Source organism: Xiphophorus hellerii, chromosome 8, assembly GCF_003331165.1.
Source record: "Xiphophorus hellerii strain 12219 chromosome 8, Xiphophorus_hellerii-4.1, whole genome shotgun sequence".
In the NCBI taxonomy this organism is placed as follows: domain Eukaryota; kingdom Metazoa; phylum Chordata; class Actinopteri; order Cyprinodontiformes; family Poeciliidae; genus Xiphophorus; species Xiphophorus hellerii.
Genome location: NC_045679.1, coordinates 20,178,796 through 20,197,342, shown reverse-complemented (window position 1 = coordinate 20,197,342; position 18,547 = coordinate 20,178,796). Strand labels below are relative to the sequence as shown.

General features: G+C 42.5%; 1 protein-coding gene across 10 annotated transcripts in view; it reads right to left on the bottom strand.

The window, feature by feature from the left end:
* Positions 1 to 18,547, bottom strand: part of LOC116725013 (neurogenic locus notch homolog protein 1-like) — a 247,010-nt gene that overhangs the window by 221,024 nt on the left and 7,439 nt on the right. For 9 of the 10 annotated variants that reach the window (XM_032570849.1, XM_032570857.1, XM_032570850.1 and 6 more), the window contains exons 3-35: positions 17,069 to 17,331; positions 16,650 to 16,988; positions 14,785 to 14,907; positions 14,443 to 14,676; positions 14,197 to 14,352; positions 13,914 to 14,099; positions 13,498 to 13,611; positions 12,770 to 12,883; positions 11,822 to 12,055; positions 11,619 to 11,729; positions 10,081 to 10,273; positions 9,842 to 9,987; positions 9,623 to 9,736; positions 8,920 to 9,039; positions 8,662 to 8,814; positions 8,346 to 8,574; positions 8,050 to 8,251; positions 7,584 to 7,737; positions 7,289 to 7,473; positions 7,040 to 7,172; positions 6,685 to 6,942; positions 6,478 to 6,590; positions 5,801 to 6,372; positions 5,274 to 5,714; positions 5,037 to 5,182; positions 4,711 to 4,924; positions 4,546 to 4,630; positions 4,270 to 4,432; positions 3,860 to 4,158; positions 3,608 to 3,755; positions 3,414 to 3,511; positions 1,943 to 2,819; positions 1,339 to 1,344 (exon numbers count right to left, since the gene is read on the bottom strand). In XM_032570849.1, the coding sequence (XP_032426740.1) occupies positions 1,339 to 1,344; positions 1,943 to 2,819; positions 3,414 to 3,511; positions 3,608 to 3,755; positions 3,860 to 4,158; positions 4,270 to 4,432; positions 4,546 to 4,630; positions 4,711 to 4,924; positions 5,037 to 5,182; positions 5,274 to 5,714; positions 5,801 to 6,372; positions 6,478 to 6,590; positions 6,685 to 6,942; positions 7,040 to 7,172; positions 7,289 to 7,473; positions 7,584 to 7,737; positions 8,050 to 8,251; positions 8,346 to 8,574; positions 8,662 to 8,814; positions 8,920 to 9,039; positions 9,623 to 9,736; positions 9,842 to 9,987; positions 10,081 to 10,273; positions 11,619 to 11,729; positions 11,822 to 12,055; positions 12,770 to 12,883; positions 13,498 to 13,611; positions 13,914 to 14,099; positions 14,197 to 14,352; positions 14,443 to 14,676; positions 14,785 to 14,907; positions 16,650 to 16,988; positions 17,069 to 17,331 (6,923 nt within the window). The remainder of the gene's footprint in view (positions 1 to 1,338; positions 1,345 to 1,942; positions 2,820 to 3,413; positions 3,512 to 3,607; positions 3,756 to 3,859; positions 4,159 to 4,269; positions 4,433 to 4,545; positions 4,631 to 4,710; positions 4,925 to 5,036; positions 5,183 to 5,273; positions 5,715 to 5,800; positions 6,373 to 6,477; positions 6,591 to 6,684; positions 6,943 to 7,039; positions 7,173 to 7,288; positions 7,474 to 7,583; positions 7,738 to 8,049; positions 8,252 to 8,345; positions 8,575 to 8,661; positions 8,815 to 8,919; positions 9,040 to 9,622; positions 9,737 to 9,841; positions 9,988 to 10,080; positions 10,274 to 11,618; positions 11,730 to 11,821; positions 12,056 to 12,769; positions 12,884 to 13,497; positions 13,612 to 13,913; positions 14,100 to 14,196; positions 14,353 to 14,442; positions 14,677 to 14,784; positions 14,908 to 16,649; positions 16,989 to 17,068; positions 17,332 to 18,547) is intronic. The other variant, XM_032570856.1, reaches the window with a different exon arrangement.

Here is an 18,547-nt window from a genome sequence, read left to right as displayed (position 1 = left end):
CTTCTTCTTTTTCTTTTCTTCAGATGCTTTGAACTGGGGTGTTATATACTGTATATTCACAGCTTGGGATATTCTCGCTGTGAAATCTACAATTCTTTTGGGTGTTATGTACTGCTGTTTGCTGACTTTTAGCTAATTGTTTATTTAATTAACATGCAACGACACACCCGGGTTCCATTTTTCCACTGTATTTTCCAGGGGGTAAGAGCTCTAAGGGGTTTTAAATGGTAAATCAGAAAAAAGGTCCAAACAAATGACCCAAGTAACTCTACATCTGGCATGCAGCTGTCTACTTACTTTTAATACAACACACATATTAAAAAGAAAATAAATATGCCATTTTATTTTTAATCATATCTTTTTATTCAATCGTGACAAATTTACAACATTTTTGATCTGGAAATATTTCTTCTTATCAAACTACAACTGTGCATGAAGATTCAGTTACACTTATTCATCTTAAAAACATCTTTACCTCTGGATTAGTTTATAAAACATGACATGTAGACACCATAAAACACACTCCTTACTAAAGAGCAGGTGATGTCATTAAACACACAAAGGTCCCATTTACTTTTACAAACAATTTTTCCTCCTTAAAGACAATTTTACAAGAAATCTCAAAAAGTACTTTGCTTTTCGTAAGAAAAACGAATAAAAAAAATCACACTGGCACTTTTTAAAATAGTGGCAAATGTAACATTTTACATTCTACATTAGGTCTGCAATTTTAACACTTGACAGGTTAAACACGGTAACCATAATCAATGATTCATAAAGCAATATGAGACAAAGAGGCAATGTTTGCTTCATACATGATCACAAATCAATAACTCAGCACCAGCCCAGAACAATATTGAATAAAAAGTAAGCTCAGAGTCTTTCAACCACTAAGAAATAGTTTTTTTGCTTAAAAAGGTCCAAAGAAATCTCAAAATCCTCTTAGGTCTATTATTCTGCCTCTCGATTTCCGCTTCAGATAAGACAGTGTAACAAGCTTTTAAGGGAAGGTGCCACTTTATATAAATATATTAAATTGATGTCTAACACAGACTCAGTGATAAGACTTATCAAAATGTAGTTCAGTAGCAAAACAAGTAACCCAAAAAAAGGCAAAAGAAGGTTAAAATATATATAATTAACACTGAACATTTGACAAAATTCTATAAAAATTGGTGAGAAAGGCCTGTACAAACATAAAACATACCGTTACCAACAAATAAAATTTGTTTGTGTAAAACTGTTGAAAGGCATAAAAATAAATCCAGTGAATATATCTACATAAAACAAATAAATAACCAGTGTACATATCAAGGAGGCTTTCTCTCTGATATACACTCTTTTCTGACAGTTTTTAATGTTCTCATACTTAGAAAAAAAAGCATAAATATAAAATCTTTTCTTTTAGGTCAAAAAGCACATAAATAAATACAAAAATAACTAAAACTTATCCTATTAGTTCAAAAACTGATGAAAAAAAGAGTTTTCAGTCTTGAGAAATGTTTCTCATTATCTTTCTGGCAGAATCTGTTTCTTTTTCTATTTGCTGTGCATGAAAGTCTCTATTTAAATTGGTCTGGAATTAGGTTCATTTGTGAGTGAATACTTGTTGGCGGGCTAGAAATGCCCTCTGACCAGTCGGACAAGTTGGAATGTGGGGACGAGCTGGACCACTGGTCAGGGGATCCAGGGGAAGGGGTTAGAAATGGGTGGTCAGGTACCTGTAGCTGGTGGTTAGGTGTGTTGTCCATAGGTCCTGTATAGCTATGTTGGGAGGGAGGAGTTGGAAACTGGGTGCCGAGCATCTGCGTTTCCTGTGGCAACACGGTGTGGATGGGAACCGAGCGGCCCGAGCCACCGTTTGGCTGCATGTCAGCACCATTCAGCTCAACGTTCGGGAAGCTCTGGCTCAGGCTTTGACTGACAGTGGTGGAGTTGGAACTCTGATGCTGCAGCTGCCTGGAGCGAGGCTGCTGCATCATGTGCACGGCTGAGCCCAGGTGGCTGGTTGGCAAATTCTGGTAACCCATGATCTGGGACAAAGTGGCAGTACTGACGCCATGCAGGGCACCCATCATGTTGTGTGTAATCGGTGGCCCCTGGGTGAAGCTTCCCTGCTGACTCACACCCGGGTGCATCCTGGTCAGCCAGTCACACTGGCCTCCTCTGCTGCCACCCACAGATGTTGTGCCCTGGCTACTGGGGCTGGGCACAGGTAAGTGGGTGAGGCGGGGGGGATCAAATGACATGCAACTCATATCCTTACCTATGCTAATCTGGCCTGTGTGGGAGTCCCCGTTGCCTTGTAGGTGATTTAAGGACATAGGCGGCGACTGCTGGAAAGGTGATGGCATGGGAGGAGAGGCCACATCGGACAGGTACCCATGGGGTGACTCAAGTGACTCAACAGGAGACAGAACAGCTGTTGTGTCTAATAAGTTACTCTTCCCATCCATTGGCTTCTTCTTCTTCAGCCTTATATCCTTCCCTCCATCCTTCCCTCCTTTCCCCCCAGAGCTCGGCTTTCGAACTTTTTTCCCAGAGGGGGTTGGCTTGAGGTTGCTGAGATAGTCATTGGGGGAGCAGAGAGGAGGGGAGAGGGTAGAGGTGCTCAAGGTGGCGCTGTGCAGCCCAGGACTCCGAACCACATTGTACTCATCTAGCAGGCGGACTATGTCGTGATGCATGCGCTCTTGAGCGATATCTCGAGGCAGTTGGTCGAGATGGTCAGTGATTTCGCGGTTGGCAAAGTGCTCCAGAAGAACTTTAGCTGTCTCATAACTGCCTTCACGGGCTGCGAGAAACAGCGGTGTCTCCTCCTAAAAACAACCAAAACACCAGAAACTTCAGTTAGAAGCAATTAATAATATAAACAGATAGTACAGTGCCTCACAAGTGTTCATAGCCCTAATTTCTTTTTTACATTTTGTTGTACTGTACGAATAAAATAATTAGTGCCTAATTGCCAAGTAATTGCCCCTGTATTTAGTTTCAGTCATCTTGCCATCAACTATGACGACCTTTCCGTTCTCTGATGAACAAACCAGCCACTATATTTCACACCGAGGGACTAGTGTGCAAAGGCTGTGTGGCACAGGTTTTTTGCTACTCAGCATTTCCCCTGCAAACCAGACACTTTCCTTTTTTTCTCTTCTTTCAATTATCACTTTTTTTTAGACTCTTGCGCACAAGTGAAATCTGGTTACATGAAGGGAGTTACTGTAGTTCCATTAATTTTATTTAAGGCAATCAGAGTAAAGGGAGCTGAATACAAACCAATGTAACCCTTTTCAGGTTTTTATTTGTGAGAAATAAATTTGAAGACCATGTACAAATTTCCTTCCACTTCACTATAATGTGCTACTTGCACTGAAGTTAAAGGGGTGTAAATAGTTTCCCTAGTTTGCCCGTACCTTGTTGTCCTGCATGTCTTTGTTGGCACCATTTTTCAGCAGCACCACAGCAGCCTCCACGTTGTTTACAGCAGCAGCCCAGTGCAAAGCAGATTTTCCTGCAAAGATTTTACATCACAATAGTTTATCTCCCAAGCACAAAGGGGCATGTGTAAAGATTTGTGCAGATTACAAGATGATAAAACTTTAGCTACCAGAATCATCAGTGGCGTTAGCATCAGCATGACAGTTGATAAGTTCTTCGACCATGCCCTCAACAGCCAATCGCGCGGCCAGAATCAGAGGTGTTGTTCCGTCATGCATGCGGGCATCAAGATCGGTGGCTCGATTTCGGATTAAAATCTGCACAGAGACAAATGTCTTTAGTAAAGGAATTTCAGCTGCTAGACTGTCAATTAAGTGAAAGCACAAAGCTATGTGGGGCTATGGACGAATGAGCAAGCTACCTGAAAAACTCCCTGAGCATCTGCTGCCACGGCAGCGTGCAGCGGGGTGCGGCCCATGTTGTCTTGTACATTGGCATCTGCGCTGGACTCCAGGAGGCGCTTGGCGGCATCTGAGCGGGCATAACGGGCGGCCAGGTGGAGGGCAGTCTCACCCGTGCGATCAGTCTGGTTATGGAGGTTGGCTCCATGGTAAATGAAGTCTGTGATTATTTCGGCTGATGGATCCTCTTCCTCTTCACTGTTGCCGGTGTCCAGTCCTCCACCGCTGCAGGAGGCGATCATCAGAGGCGTGAAACCATCTGAAAATGAATGTAGGATTCGACATTTGAGTAAAACGATGCAATACCCTGAAATTGTAGTATATTTACTCAAGTTGACCATACTATGTATTTTCACTTTTGCAAACATACCTGGCCCTCTAACATTGACATCCATGCAGTCATTCTCAATTTCTCCCTGAGGAGGTGTGGGTGCAATGGATGTTATGCGGAGGTCAGCTGCATCCAGGTGTTGCTGGGTCCATTTCCTCTGGTCTGTATGATCACTTAAATCCAACATTGCCTGCTCCTCATACTGAGGAATGTAAAGATCATCGTAGTATTAATATCACTACCGCAAGTGATTAAATGAAGAAAGTTTGTTAAATAAATATAAAACTGCAAACATAACCTAACTGTTCATCTTACCCTGAAGTGTCTGCAGTCTGGATCATCATCTCCCCATTCAGTTTGATTGTCATCTATAAGGTTGCTGTCTGAATTCTTCATAGGTCTTCAAAAATGAAAAAAGAGATTAGATCACCTGTAAATCAATATTGTGTTGAGATGCAGCAAAATATGAAATCCACTTACTTCAGTCCAACAGAATCCTCTCCCAATGGCTCCCTGCGTTTCTTTTTGCTGGGCTCCGATACTTTAAATCCCTCCGGCATCCAGAGCTGGCCATGCTCTCGACGCCGCTTCTGAACCATTATCACACCAAGGCATATGAAACCCAAAATAGCCAACACCAGGAATACCAAATGCATGGGGAACAACTCTGTAGAGCTAGGAGTAGGTTTCACACCTAGAGAGATAGAAATAATTCAACATGTTGAACTTCGATTTAGTAGTCATTTTGTATATAATTACATATGTTATTACAGAAAACATTTTAATCTGTAAATATTAAGACATACTTGTTACAGCTTCAATATAGGGAACATTGAGGTTCCCACTGGTGGCCAGTGCTCCGAGAAAGGCAGCCACATCTGTTGCGCTCTGGAAGCATTCAGTAGACTGCTGGTAGCACTGCCGATTGTCTATCTCCAGATATACAATCGATCTGTGAGCAGAAGTGGGTTGAAAAATTAGCACTGACTACTTTTCAAAATCCTAACTCATTCTAGTTTTTGTTAAAACTGTTGTCTTCCTACCCTTTGACTTGCATTGGATCCAACTCTCTCCGTTTCCGCTGATTGACCATGGAGGACACACTTTCCTTCACCTGACCCAAAACATTGGATGGCACTGAAGTCCACTCAGGCCAGCCTTCTGCAGAGCGTTTTAGCACATTGTGTTTCACCAGGTCTTGTTCATTGCCATAGTAAGGAAAGACCATTGGTTCTCCTTTTGCATCACGGCGGAACACTACATTAGTGTGGAGAACGTTGCTCAGCTCTCTGAGGAAGGATGAAGAACGGTTCTTAAGCAGCTCTGGGGGAATTTGGACGACCAGAACTAAATGTCCATCTGCTAGCTTCTCTGGCAAGTTGTTAGCACAGTCCAGGCCATCCCACTCGCATTCTGCATTGTTGCAGCCTTGGTCGCAATGACCATCAGCATAGTGATCCTTACAATACTGATCATAAAGAGGGCTGAAAAACACAGAGAAAAGTTTTAGATTTTTCACAGCCATTTTCTATGACTCATTCTCAAAAACAGTTTTTATTTTCAGACTTACTTGCACTGCCCTTCCTGTCCTTGACAATCAAAGCCATCATAGAGACACCCTGGGCTGTTACATTGGCCATCACACTTGCCATTGTTGAAGTATCGCCAGCACTGCAGAGCAGCCGAGCAGTTTTGCCAGGGATCATCAAAATTGAGCGAGCAGTCACCTCCGTCCCAGCCACAGGCATGGTTGTTACACAGCGAGTCGCAGATATGGTTACCAGCCCACTCATCACACTGAGGAATCTCACAGCTCACCTCCACTTCTGGAGGCGGTGTGATGTCCCGGCCAAACCCTCCGACGAAGGAGTAGTCCAATATGTGGCAAAGTAAGCCATTAAAGTTACTGGGACAACTGCACTGGAAAAAGGGAGCATCAGGGGTCATCTGGCAGGTGCCTCCATTGTAGCAGGGATTTGAGATGCAGAGGCTGTCAGTAGGAGTCAGACACTCAGGCCCAGTGAAGGTTGAGGGACACAAGCAACGTGGACCCAGGTGGCCAGACACACATGTACCACCATTCCTGCAACTCAGACTGCCACAGGAGCGAGAATCATACTCGCAAGAAGACCCAGTGAAGCCCTATAAGGAAATATTATAATATTAAGAGTTTATCATTTGTATCGTTATCACTGGTTAGGATTTGTGTGAGAAGCAACTGTAACTAGGACTTCTAGCAGCACTTACAGGTGGACATTTACAGATAAATCCATGAGGCGTGTTACTGGCAACAGCACACGTTCCTCCATTCCTGCAGGGTCTTCCCTTGCAGCCATCAAACACCTTGTCACAACGTTGTCCTGTAAAGCAGAAACATTAGAAGTTTGTCAGCTGTTCTTTTGGACATCTACACAATCAGTTTCCAAGGACACAAAAATCGATGCTTATCCGTACCTGTATATCCGGTTCTACATTCACAGCGGTAGCTGTTGGGAAGCTGGATGCAGTTGTACGACCCTCGGGGGTCACAAGGGTTAGACAGGCATTCATTGACGTCCCCCTCACAGCGTTCCCCTACGTAACCTGGCGGACACAAGCACTGGTAGCCTCCAATGCGATCTACACACTTTCCGTTGTTGAAGCATTTGGGCTCATTCGTCAGTGGGTCGCTGGGAGGGTTGCAGTCATCCAAATTAATCTCACAGTGGACACCTGCAGACAGATGCATTGTTTTAGAAAATATATCTATTACACCTGTTAAGCCCTTGCATATCTGAACAGTATTTGATTTTAATTTGCAGATGTGTACCTTGTGTCCCTCTAGGACAGGAGCATTTGTAGGTGTTAATGAGATCGATGCAGGTCCCTCCATTCTGGCAGGGTTGAGACTGACATTCATTGATTTCTTTTGAACAGTTCACACCATGGTAACCAGGGACACACTGATAAAAAAACAGAAGTACATTTGGTTATTTAAATCATCAAGTATAGCGCAATGAACCCTTGTAAGTTTGCCAACAGTTTATACTGTTGTATTCTTTAAAGGTATTTTCTTTACCTCACAACTGTAACCTCCAAGATAATCATTGCAGGTTGCTCCATTCTGGCAAGGGTTAGGTGAACATTCGTCCACCTGTTCCTGGCAGTAACTCCCAGTGTAGCCAGCCTGGCAGCGGCAGTAATGTGTGTTTCCAGCATCCAGACACTGGCCCGAGTTCCTACACAGTTGAGACACCTCCACACCTGGAACCAAGAAAAGTAGAAATGACTTGAGGAGCTTGTCAATTACTCCTGGCTTTAGACTTAATCAAGTAGAGAATTAAAGCACTGACACATGATATGAATTATCATACCTTGCCGTTTGGCAGCGACTTCACATGACACACTTGGGATATCACAGTAGAGGCCAGTAAATTCAGTCTGACACTGGCAGGTATACGAGGCTCCCTGCTGCCAGCAAGAACCTCCATTTTTACAAGGGGAGGAGTCGCACCAGCGCACAAGACTCTGAAAAATGAAATGTTTTTAGAATGCATTTTAGAAACTATTTAAATATAGACTGCAAGTACCAGAAATATTCAGAAGTTAATTTCTATAACACTGAATTGCTTCAGTTTTTCAATTGCATATTGTTTTATACTTAAGCCTAATTTAATGCCTGAATATGTAATAGTTGTAATTATCAGAAGATTTACTTCAATTTGCAAAGAACTTATGAGCTAATGTTCATTGTGTTAACTTGCAATTTGAGTCCAGATCTAGGACTCAACTTGCCATTTCAAGTAAGCATCACACCATCTTTGTGCCATTTTAGCCTACCTGACAGTTGACTCCTGTGTAGCCATGAGGACAGGTGCACTTGTAAGTCCCATAACCATCAAGACAGGTGCCTCCATTGAGGCATGGTTTAGAGTCACACTCATTGATGTCGTATTGGCAGTAGCTTCCAGTGAATCCAGTTAGACACAGACAGGTGAAGGTGTTAATCCCATCCACACAAGTTCCACCATTGAAGCAAGAGCTGTACAACAGGTGAGGAAAACCCAATCAGATTATTAGTAAAACTACATTTCAGTAGATTGAGTTAGATAGAATTACTAAATTAGGCACACTACCTGTCGGTGCAGTCATTGGTGTTGATCTCACAATTGATGCCACTGAAGCCCAGAGGGCAGGTGCAGGTGTAGCTGTTAACACAGTCAGTGCAATTAGCCCCGTTTTTACAAGGGTTGCTCTCACACTCATTTATGTCATGCTCACACCGGCTGCCACGAAACCCGGGCAGGCAGGTACAAGTAAACCTGTTGACGCTATCGCGGCAAAGCCCCCCATTACTGCATGGATCTGAAATGCAGCAAAGTGAATGTTAGGCAAAGTTTTTACTTTTAAGTCATAGAAGTTAACCTGTTATGCTTCAGGTCAGTAGCTTACTTGGTTTGCAGTCGTCAATATCCGTCTCACACCATTGACCGGTGTAACCTGGCTGGCACTTGCACTGAAAGCCACCCATGGTGTTGAGACACACAGCACCGTTGCGGCAAGGGCTCTTCACGCATTCATTGATGTCAATTTCACAAGTCTGACCTTTAGTTAAAAAACACATCAATGGGATATGCATAAGTAAAACAATGAACTGAGAGATAAACTAACAGCCACATACTATACACACAAACGTTATTAGATGCAAACCTTGCCATCCTTCAGGGCAGATGCAAGAAAAGCTCTGATAGTCTTCAGCCTCCTTACATATTCCTCCGTTTTTACATGGCCTGGGGCTGCAAGGGGCCTGCAGAGTCTCACAGTTTTCACCTGGAGACAAAACAAACATCACCATTAGCAATAGTTAACAATATGCAGCAATTACTTCAACCATACATCAATGTCTAACTCCAAATGGTAAAAAATACCATGTTTTCTACATATCTTCCATGATCTGTAGAGTAAAAACATTAGTTTCTAAGTTCCCTTTTCCATTCCACTTCCTTATCCATTTCCATGACAACTTAGCCAAACAGGAAGCGCCTTCCTGTTTCCTGCTATTGTTTGATCTTAGACAGGAAACAGGACGTGGCAGAAGAGAGACCAAAGCTTGAAGTGCACGTCTGCTGCTGAAACTAGCCGCTTTGTTATTCCAAAACACATTCCCTGTGTTATCCCTGCCAAACAGACAAGCTGATCTTTCCATGCACAGACGCCAAAAACAGGCATCCCTGTTTTTAGCTGGTGTTTTCTTAGACAACACAGGATACGATAGGACAAAACCTCTGTGAGGAAGCTGAAAGACTATCTTTATGCTTTCAGACCTGCATGCAAAGCTGAGACAGCAATTCATGTTAAGAATCCAGGAAGTAGTCTGACCCCAGAGTGAAAGATAAGCCCCTCTATGCCATACCAGTATAAGGCAGTAAACAGTTGCACTTGTATCCAGCCACATCATCAATGCAGGTTCCCTGGTTGAGGCAGGGATTGGAAGCACACTCATTGATGTTAGTTTGGCAGTTAGGTCCTACGGTGGCAGGATTATAAAGAAGACATTTGGGTTAGATTTTCACCAGATTAGCAACCCCTTGTCACCAGTGAAAAGCAAGTGGAAAGAAAGGTTAAAACTGACCGGTGAAGCCAACTCTGCATGTGCAGTGGTACCCGCTGGTCATGTCCTTGCATATTCCTCCATTCATGCAGGGGTTGGACTCGCACTCGTTGTTATTAATATTGCAGTTGTGGCCACTCCAGCCCGAGTCGCAGGTACATTTATAGCTTCACAAGACGTTAAATGAAAAGTAAGGATTTGTTGCTTTCTCTTTGGTGTTATTGATTTTTTTTTTCTCTTAAAACGTCTCATCCACTCACCCATTAATGAGGTCCTGACATCGGCCGTGGATGCAAGGGTTACTGGCGCACTCATTCACCTCTGACAAACAGGTGACATCATGGTAGCCTTCAGGGCAGATGCATGTGAAGCTGTTGACGCCATCGATGCACGTGCCACCATTGTGACAGGGGTTGATGACACAGTCGTCTATGTTGATGTTGCACATTGTGCCTGAAAAACAATACAGCAGGATTTGAGGATAACATGACAAGTTTGGCTTTTGTGAGGTTTAACATGTTTCCTTTTTCTTTCTTTCAAAAAAACCTTTATTTATACACTAATTTGTATGGATCCATCTCAAAAATCCAACTAAAATAGGTTAAATATTTTTGGTTGTAATTTGACAAAATATCTAAATCCCCAAGCAAAGCACTCTCAAGGATCATTAAAGAAGGCAAGCAGGTGCTGTCTGGTGTGGTACCCTTTAAATTTTACATACTATGCTCTCCATGATACTCTGTGGTCAGTACAGCTTTTGAACGACAGCGAAATAAAGTCTCCTTTTTGGCATTCAGTAAGCAGAAGCAACAGCAGCTCCAGTGTGTACCCAACCTCGTGGCCTTTTTACTTCTACCCATTGATTAAATGGGGACACGCTGAATAGGAAGAAGCTGGATCTGAAAGAGGGAGGTGCTGCCAAGAGAGTGGGAGTATGCATGTGTGTGTATGTGGCAAGGCCACTCTCTCTATTCTCACTCACGCCAAATCCCCGAACCCTCTTTTCATGAAGAAATAACCTCAACCAGGTTGTTTACGAGGACAGAAGGCCGGACCCATTTAAAACATGGCCAAGTAACAATTAACCACCCTCCTTCCCCACCACCACCTCTGATCTCCCACTCCTGGCCTACAAACCCCTCCTCCTTTGCTCTTCATCAATCAGGAGGGAAGGGCCCAACTGCCTGATATTTGGTCACAATAGACCTCTGTCCCTCTGTGTCTCAGTCCTGCTGTTCCCTCCACACTCACCCCATGAGTACAAAAAGATGGTGGAGAGGATTGGGAGGAGGCATGCACAGCAGCCTACACACACACACACACACACACACACACACGCCCACTTGTTACCTCCTTGTTGCTTCTTTTGTGAAATAATCACAAAGCAGCTACCAGCCAGAACCAGCTCTGGTGAGCAGCAAAAGGAATGAAGACAAGTCGCCTACTTGCTTTGGTGAAACCTTATGGATAAATGACTAGAAATGCACTTTTACATTAACAAGCATCTGATATGTGATTAAAAGCCAGTCTCTTTTGTTTTTGTAGGATCACTTTACAGACTCTTTCCATGCTTAACATCACAGTCTTTTCAGAGGGCAAACAAAGTTAGAGCTTTGTGTGTGTATGGATCAGGTTCGGGGGGGTAGTCTTCCCTTTCTCTCCGGCTGTCTGTCCCACACAAGCAACCTGACACCATTGTTCCACAGCAGCAGACCCGGCAGCCACCTGTCGTACCTGCCCCTCCCAAAGCTCAGGGGACCCTGCCCCCTGCACCTGTACACTCCATCCAGCTACTCACCTGTATAACCCGGCTCACACGCACACTCATAGCCATTGATCTTGTCAATGCACCTCCCATAGTCGCAGGGCTGACTCTTGCAGTCGTCCAGGTTCACCTCGCAGTTGGACCCTGGTGTGTGACGAAACAAGTTGGAAAAGATATGAAAAACCTACAGACATTTTCTCTGAAATAATGTCAGAAAATTAATCTGGTTTTCTCACCAGCAGTGCCTTTGGGGCAGGAACAGAAGTACGAGTTTTCCCTGTCCTGGCAAGTGCCTCCATTCTGACACGGCTGGCTGAGACACTCGTTGATGTTGGTTTCGCACAGCCGGCCAGTGTAGCCGGGGCGGCAATAGCAGGTGAAGGAGGCCAGGCCATCTTCACATGTGCCATAGTGGCAAGGATCAGAGTAGCACTCGTTGATGTCAATCTCACAGTGCTGCCCTGTGTAACCTGAAAGAGAAAAGTAAATTATTTAACCAAATTTTTTTAAAAGCTATAAATAATAATTGAAAAATATTTTGTTTATTTTTATTTCTATAAATAAATGTCTTTTTGTATTTTTATTTTATATTCTATATTTTTAATAATATGCTAAAAGAAGAACTTAATTATTTAACAAGTGCTGCCTCTGAAGAACACAAATGTATTTATCAACAAAACATATGAAATACTATACTACAAATTGCACAGACATTATGCTAAATGATGTACTATAAAAATTTAACAAATAATTAAACTTATGCTGAATTAACTTTAAAAGAAAATTGCTAAACAATGTCATAGTCTATGTCTGTTTTTTATTACATTACATTTTCAACTTATTTTAATTTGCCTTATATCTAATTAATTTAGATTATATTTCATAATATTTTAATTATAAAATATAACAAAAACTATTTAACAAGTGCTTACCATATTTATTTATTTATCTCAAGTTTAAGTACAGACTATTATAAGAATTTAGGAAGTATTTTAAGTGCTTGATTTATTTCAACAGAACACAAAAATATGGAATAATATATTGTAGAAATATTTATTTATTGGATTATTTTTTACTTCAAACATCATGTATTGATGTTATTGTATTAATTTTCCAAGTAGTTATTAAGTATTGCATTTATCACAACAGGACACAAAATGCTATTTTGAGTTTGAAGAAAGTACCTTCGGCACAATCACATGTGTACTTATTGGGTCCATCAGTACATTTGGCTCCATTCTTGCAGGGTGTGCTGGCACACTCGTCAATATCCACCTGACACAGATTTCCTGAAAATCCTGTAATTGTATTTAAAAAGACAGAATATTCAGTATTTGGTTTCAAAACTCAGTACAGGTATGTGAAATCAAGATAAACATATTTTGCAATATTTTCAGCTAACAATAAAATATGCATAAATGTAAAATAAAAACGTTTCACAGACAAGTTAATTTGCATTTGAAGTGGGTCTGCAGGAGGATGAAAGTCTTTACAAACCATTCCACAATGCTAACTCCACTCTGCCCCCTCCTCTTCCCAGCTTTTACTGTGCAGGGAAATCTTTAGTTTAAGTCACAGCACAATGGCCCCCGACTCACCGGCTCTAAACCAATCCCTGCCCCCCAATTTTGGCGCTAAGCATTGCCCGCCAAATATGCTAATGTTCATGCAGCTTGGTCCACATTGTCCAGTCTCCCCACAAAGTATTCAGAAGCACCATTAGAAGAAGTAAATCATTAACATTCAGTCAGTATAGCAATATGTGCTGTACTCATTGACAGATTGGTTAATGATACCCTCTTTTATTACTCATTTTTCTCTCTAAAGGGTTTAAATCAGTTCAGTTTAATTTCACAAGAGTTCTAAAAGCCTTTTTGGACAATGTTATACAGATTCTCTTCTGTCATCTCACCTTTGGGACACTCGCAGTGGAATGAGTTGATCTTGTCTATGCATTTTCCATTGTTAAGACAAGGCTGGCTGGCACATTCATCCGTGTTAATGTGGCAAAACACACCCTCATATCCTGAAACCATAAAATAAGCAGTCAAACTTCCTTATTATTAAGTATTAATTCTTTGACAATGTCTAAAAATACGCAAAGGACAATTATATAGTTTGGATATGTAATTTCGCTTTCTAGTATAAAACTGGATTTAACATTTATATTATAGTAAACAGACCACAACAGAAAGTGTTACTTTCTAGACGCTTATTGAACCGCTTCATTTGTATGTCGAGTTCTGTTTCTTGATTTTAATTATGTCCCCTTTTCAACAATTTTAAAGATCAACACAAGAAGAAGAAACAGACTAAATGTTGTCTCACCTGGCATACAGATGCAGTGGAAACCTCCAATCTGGTCTAAACAGGTGGCATCATTTTGGCAGGGATTAGATATGCACTCGTTAATATCCATCTCACATCGAGGTCCCTCATATCCTTGAAGACACTTGCACTGGAAAGAGCCTAACGTGTTGAGGCAGCGACCACCATGCTCACAAGGGTTGGCACCTACAACATGCAACATACAAGAATTCATTTACCCTGTGTTACCCCCATGCAACAACAGAGAGAAATTTACATTTGTGAAACTAGCTTTATAACTTACCGAGGGAGCATTCATCTATGTCCTGGTTGCAGGCTGATCCTGAGTAACCTGGGGGACAGGTGCATATTGCCTTGCCATTTACCGGGTTGGTGTCACAATTAGAGCCCTTTTGACAAGGATTGCTGATGCAGGCATCATCAAGGTGGCACAGCAAACCTGTATGACCAAAAGCACCTCATTTAATCTCTTTTTATTAAAGCTTGTTTTCAGAGTGAGTACTGAAAGCAGGACTGGCGGTAGTCCTACCTGTGCGTCCATGTGGACACTCGCAGAAGAAGGAGGCCACGCGGTCGTGGCAGGTGGCGCCGTTGTAGCAGGCTGCGCTGGCACAGTCATCAATGTTCTCGCTGCAGTCGTCACCCGTCCAGCCGTTGACGCACACACAGTGGTAGCTGCCGTGCGTGTCGTGGCATGTTCCTCCATTTTGGCATGCATTGGGCATCAGTTCGCACTCATCCACGTTTTCAGTACAATACTGACCTGATCGGGTTATTAAAGTAGAGCATAAGAACTTCGTATATTACAGTAGCGAATTCTATTACAACTACAAAGGTGGGCATTCAAAAATAATATAAAGAGTGAGATAACCTGTGTAATGAGGTGGGCACTGGCAGTTGTAGGTGTTGACTCCATCCACACACACACCACCATTCTGACAGCTGTGTCCCGGGCAGTCATCGATGTTATGCTCACAGTGCTGGCCCGTAAAGCCTGAAAAGGTAGGCACGACCAAAAGCTCTTAAACAAAGTGGAGTATGGTGAAGACGGACTTGACCATTTAGATGTGGTTAATAATCACATTTCCTTCCTGTCCTTATCACAGCAAACATAAAACGATAAGCTCTCCATATCCTCGTGGCACACTGTTTTAAAGCCTTCGAGTTGACAGTACAGCCTGTGTCCTCCTCAAACATCAAAGCCTCGAGTGAGTGTTTTACAGTCTGATTAACAATCAACCCACAGCTCTGCAGGTGCTCTTGCAGCTTCGCAATCTAAATGCATTCCAGCGCAGGCCCCCCAACGGGACACACACAGCACGGATTAAACTTTAACACACAACAACCCCTCAATATCCCTCATTCATCTGCTTATCTAAATAACGTGTCCTGTGCTGATCACTAGAAGACAAGAAGATTTAAAAAAGCTGAATGTTTCGAGGAATGCACAAATCAAGTAAATGCAGAAAGAGAACATTTCAATGTGGGTCGTGGGACTGAGCTAACCTAACTGTAACAACACTAACCACAATGTTGTAACAGCTTTGAGCACCCAAACAATAAAGATGGCAGACAGATTGGTTTGAATGGGGTGAAAAACAAGGTATTGTTTTCCGTATGTGACCTAATCAATGGGGTGTGTATATCTACAGGTAGTATGATGTACTGCATTGTGGGCTCATTGCTCATTATCAGAAGGAAACGTCTGCATGACTATATCCTGCCAGTGGAGGTTGGCAGAAAGTGTGGTAACCCAAAGATTACACACCCCTCCCAATAGATCTTATCACAACACATTGCTTTTCAGGTCAAATATTTTTTTTAAAGGAAAAACAAACATTCAAACTAAAATGCAAACCCAATTAGTTCTAACAGAACACATAGACTGACTTGTAAACACACGTCTGCTAATGGTGGAACAATGGACGAAACAAAGCCATCCATAAGATCACATTTAAACAGAATTTGTTTGTTTTCACAAACAGAGAAATAATTTCATGAACCTTAAGCTTTATTTTAAAGTAGCCATTATCACTGCAGAATATTTAAGTGAAAATTTAACTAGTACATTTGTTTTTAAGTTTGCCCAATTCCATTCAAAGGTGGTGCTACTGTCAAAAAAACATTGAAATGTTATTTTATTTCATGGTTTTTGCAAATAGAAAGAAATACTTTATAATTCTCCAATTTTAGGGAATCTCTGGACAGTGCACTGTCATTGGTTGGTTAAACTTGTCCACCGACACATGGAATATTACGATATACATAACATAACAACTAAGTAGTTTGTGTGTAAGGCTGGGTGTCAGAATTACAATTAGGTTTAGGGTTGGGACATAAAAGCAAAAATTGTTTGAATCAGAAATGGCCTGAGACTAGCAGGGTCTAAGAACTACAGATTCTGAGACACTTCTTTCATTATCAACAATGATTAGCCATGGTATTTTCACAGTGTATCATCAGTGTACATCTAGTAGCAATTTTTTATATCCAAACTGCTGCATGATTTAAAGGTGATAGGGGCTTCGTTAATGGATTTTCTGACAGAGATGTTGGTTAGCACAATCATTAGTTAACCCAAGAAATATTTCCTTCCTTACTTCCTCATAAGAGTAGATATAACTTACTGAGAGTGAAATTATATCCATGCAATAACTGGATAATGGCTCATGAGACAACCTCCACTTTGACAAAAACATGTGGCATTTTAATTTTGTGAGACCTCAGTACACCTACCTAGGAGACAGCTACAGTCATAGGTGGTTTCTCCCTTCTGGACACATGTGCCTCCATTCTGGCATGGTGAGGGGCTGCAAGGGGAGTAAAGGGTCTCACAGTGTTGACCAGTAAACTCCTGAGGACAGCGGCAGTGGTAAGAGCCAACTTCATTGACACAGAAGCCGCCATTGAGACATGGAGATGGGTTGATGGCACATTCGTTAATGTCCTGCTTGCAGGTTTGACCTTGGAAGTTGGCAGGGCAGGTGCATTTGAAGTTGGAATCTAAAGCAGAGCACTGGCCGCCATTTGCACATGGATTGGAAGCACAAGGGTTTGGAGTCTGGCAGGTTTTACCTGGGCAAACAAACAAAAGAGGTGAGTAAATCATGAGAGTTTAAAGTGAAATAGGATAGAAACTGATGTTAGCCACATACCTGACCATCCTGGTGGGCAGCGGCAGCGGAAGCTGCTGAGGCTGATAAGGTCACACGTTCCTCCATTGCGACAGGGGGAGCTCATGCAAGCATGGTTCCTGGGAGTTAGACACAGTCTATCGGTGAAACCCAGGCGGCATACGCAGTGGAAATCAAATGTGTTGCCATGGGAGACAGCACGGCATTCGCCGCCGTTGCGGCAGGGGGACGGGCTGCAGGGGTTTGGGTATTGGCACCGATCCCCTACGTAGTCACTGGAACACCTGTGAAAAGACAGGGAGGAGGTGGTGAAGATTATAAAACTGGGATCTTTTTCTGACAAAATAATAGGAACAAACATCCAGGAGAACAAACAAAAGGAGATTTTCAGAAGGGTGGAAGTGGGGGGAGATAAAAGTTTTTTCTCCCCAACCTAGACTGAACATGGACGACATGTTGTTCTAGTGTGTCTCTCCGGATTAGGCCCTCTCAGAACCTTGAAAACACATTCTACTGGTACAACAGACACTGCTAAATAGTCTAGCCATAACTGCTTGGTCCCATCTACCTTTTACCCCCACGCTGTCCAAATTCATCTCGAATGACTGTAGAGATCAAGGCGACTGTGCCGCCTATGCATGTCCCCCATGCAGCGCTGCATTCAGGCCCTAAGCTCTCTAATATTTCCATCCAATCTAGTCACGAACAATTATTCCATCAGTCTCATGGCCCTCTCTAAAAGATCATTGAAATAAAGACACCGAGGTCTCAGCAGTAATGAAAAATATTCACACCTCTCGGCAGATTGCTAGAGACAGATTCCACAAATGAAAAGGCATCAAACAATTTATTAACTTTGATTTCACACTTACAAAATCCTTACATGTTTTACATGCTGCTTATGTAGACGTAAGGTCCCATCTGTCACGTGAAGGAAAATTTTAAGTCAGCGGGAAAAAAAACATGTTTATGTTTGAATTGGAGCTTGTGCGACAGTGTGCAGTTGTGCACACGAGCGTGAGTGTTTATGTATAAGAAAGGGCATCTGTTGGCCTCCGAGTATCTCCACAGGGAGCAGGTGCGCATGTTAATGAAGGCAGCTGTTGGACAGGGTTCCTCCTCCTCCCATTTTCCTTTCTCCTCCTCCTCGTCCTCCTGTCCCCTTATCCCCCTCAATACCCCCCTCCTCCTGTCCTCTTCTCAGATGGGGGGACTGAAAAGCCAACCTTGCCTCCAGGGACATAAAGAACCCATGTGAAGTCAGCTGTTGCAACTTCTGTCGCTCCAACTCCCTTAAACCACGCAATCCAGTCCTAGTTCCTCTCTTGCCTACCTGTTCTCCTTTCATTTTACCCAACATCCTCTTTCCCTCTAGTTTGGTTACTACCTCAGCATCAACTTGCATCTTGACTTCTTTCCTGCAGGGATTCATTTATAGATCACAGCAGTTTGCTTTTACAACCCTTTCCTTATGTCACACAAGACTGCTAAAACTCTGAT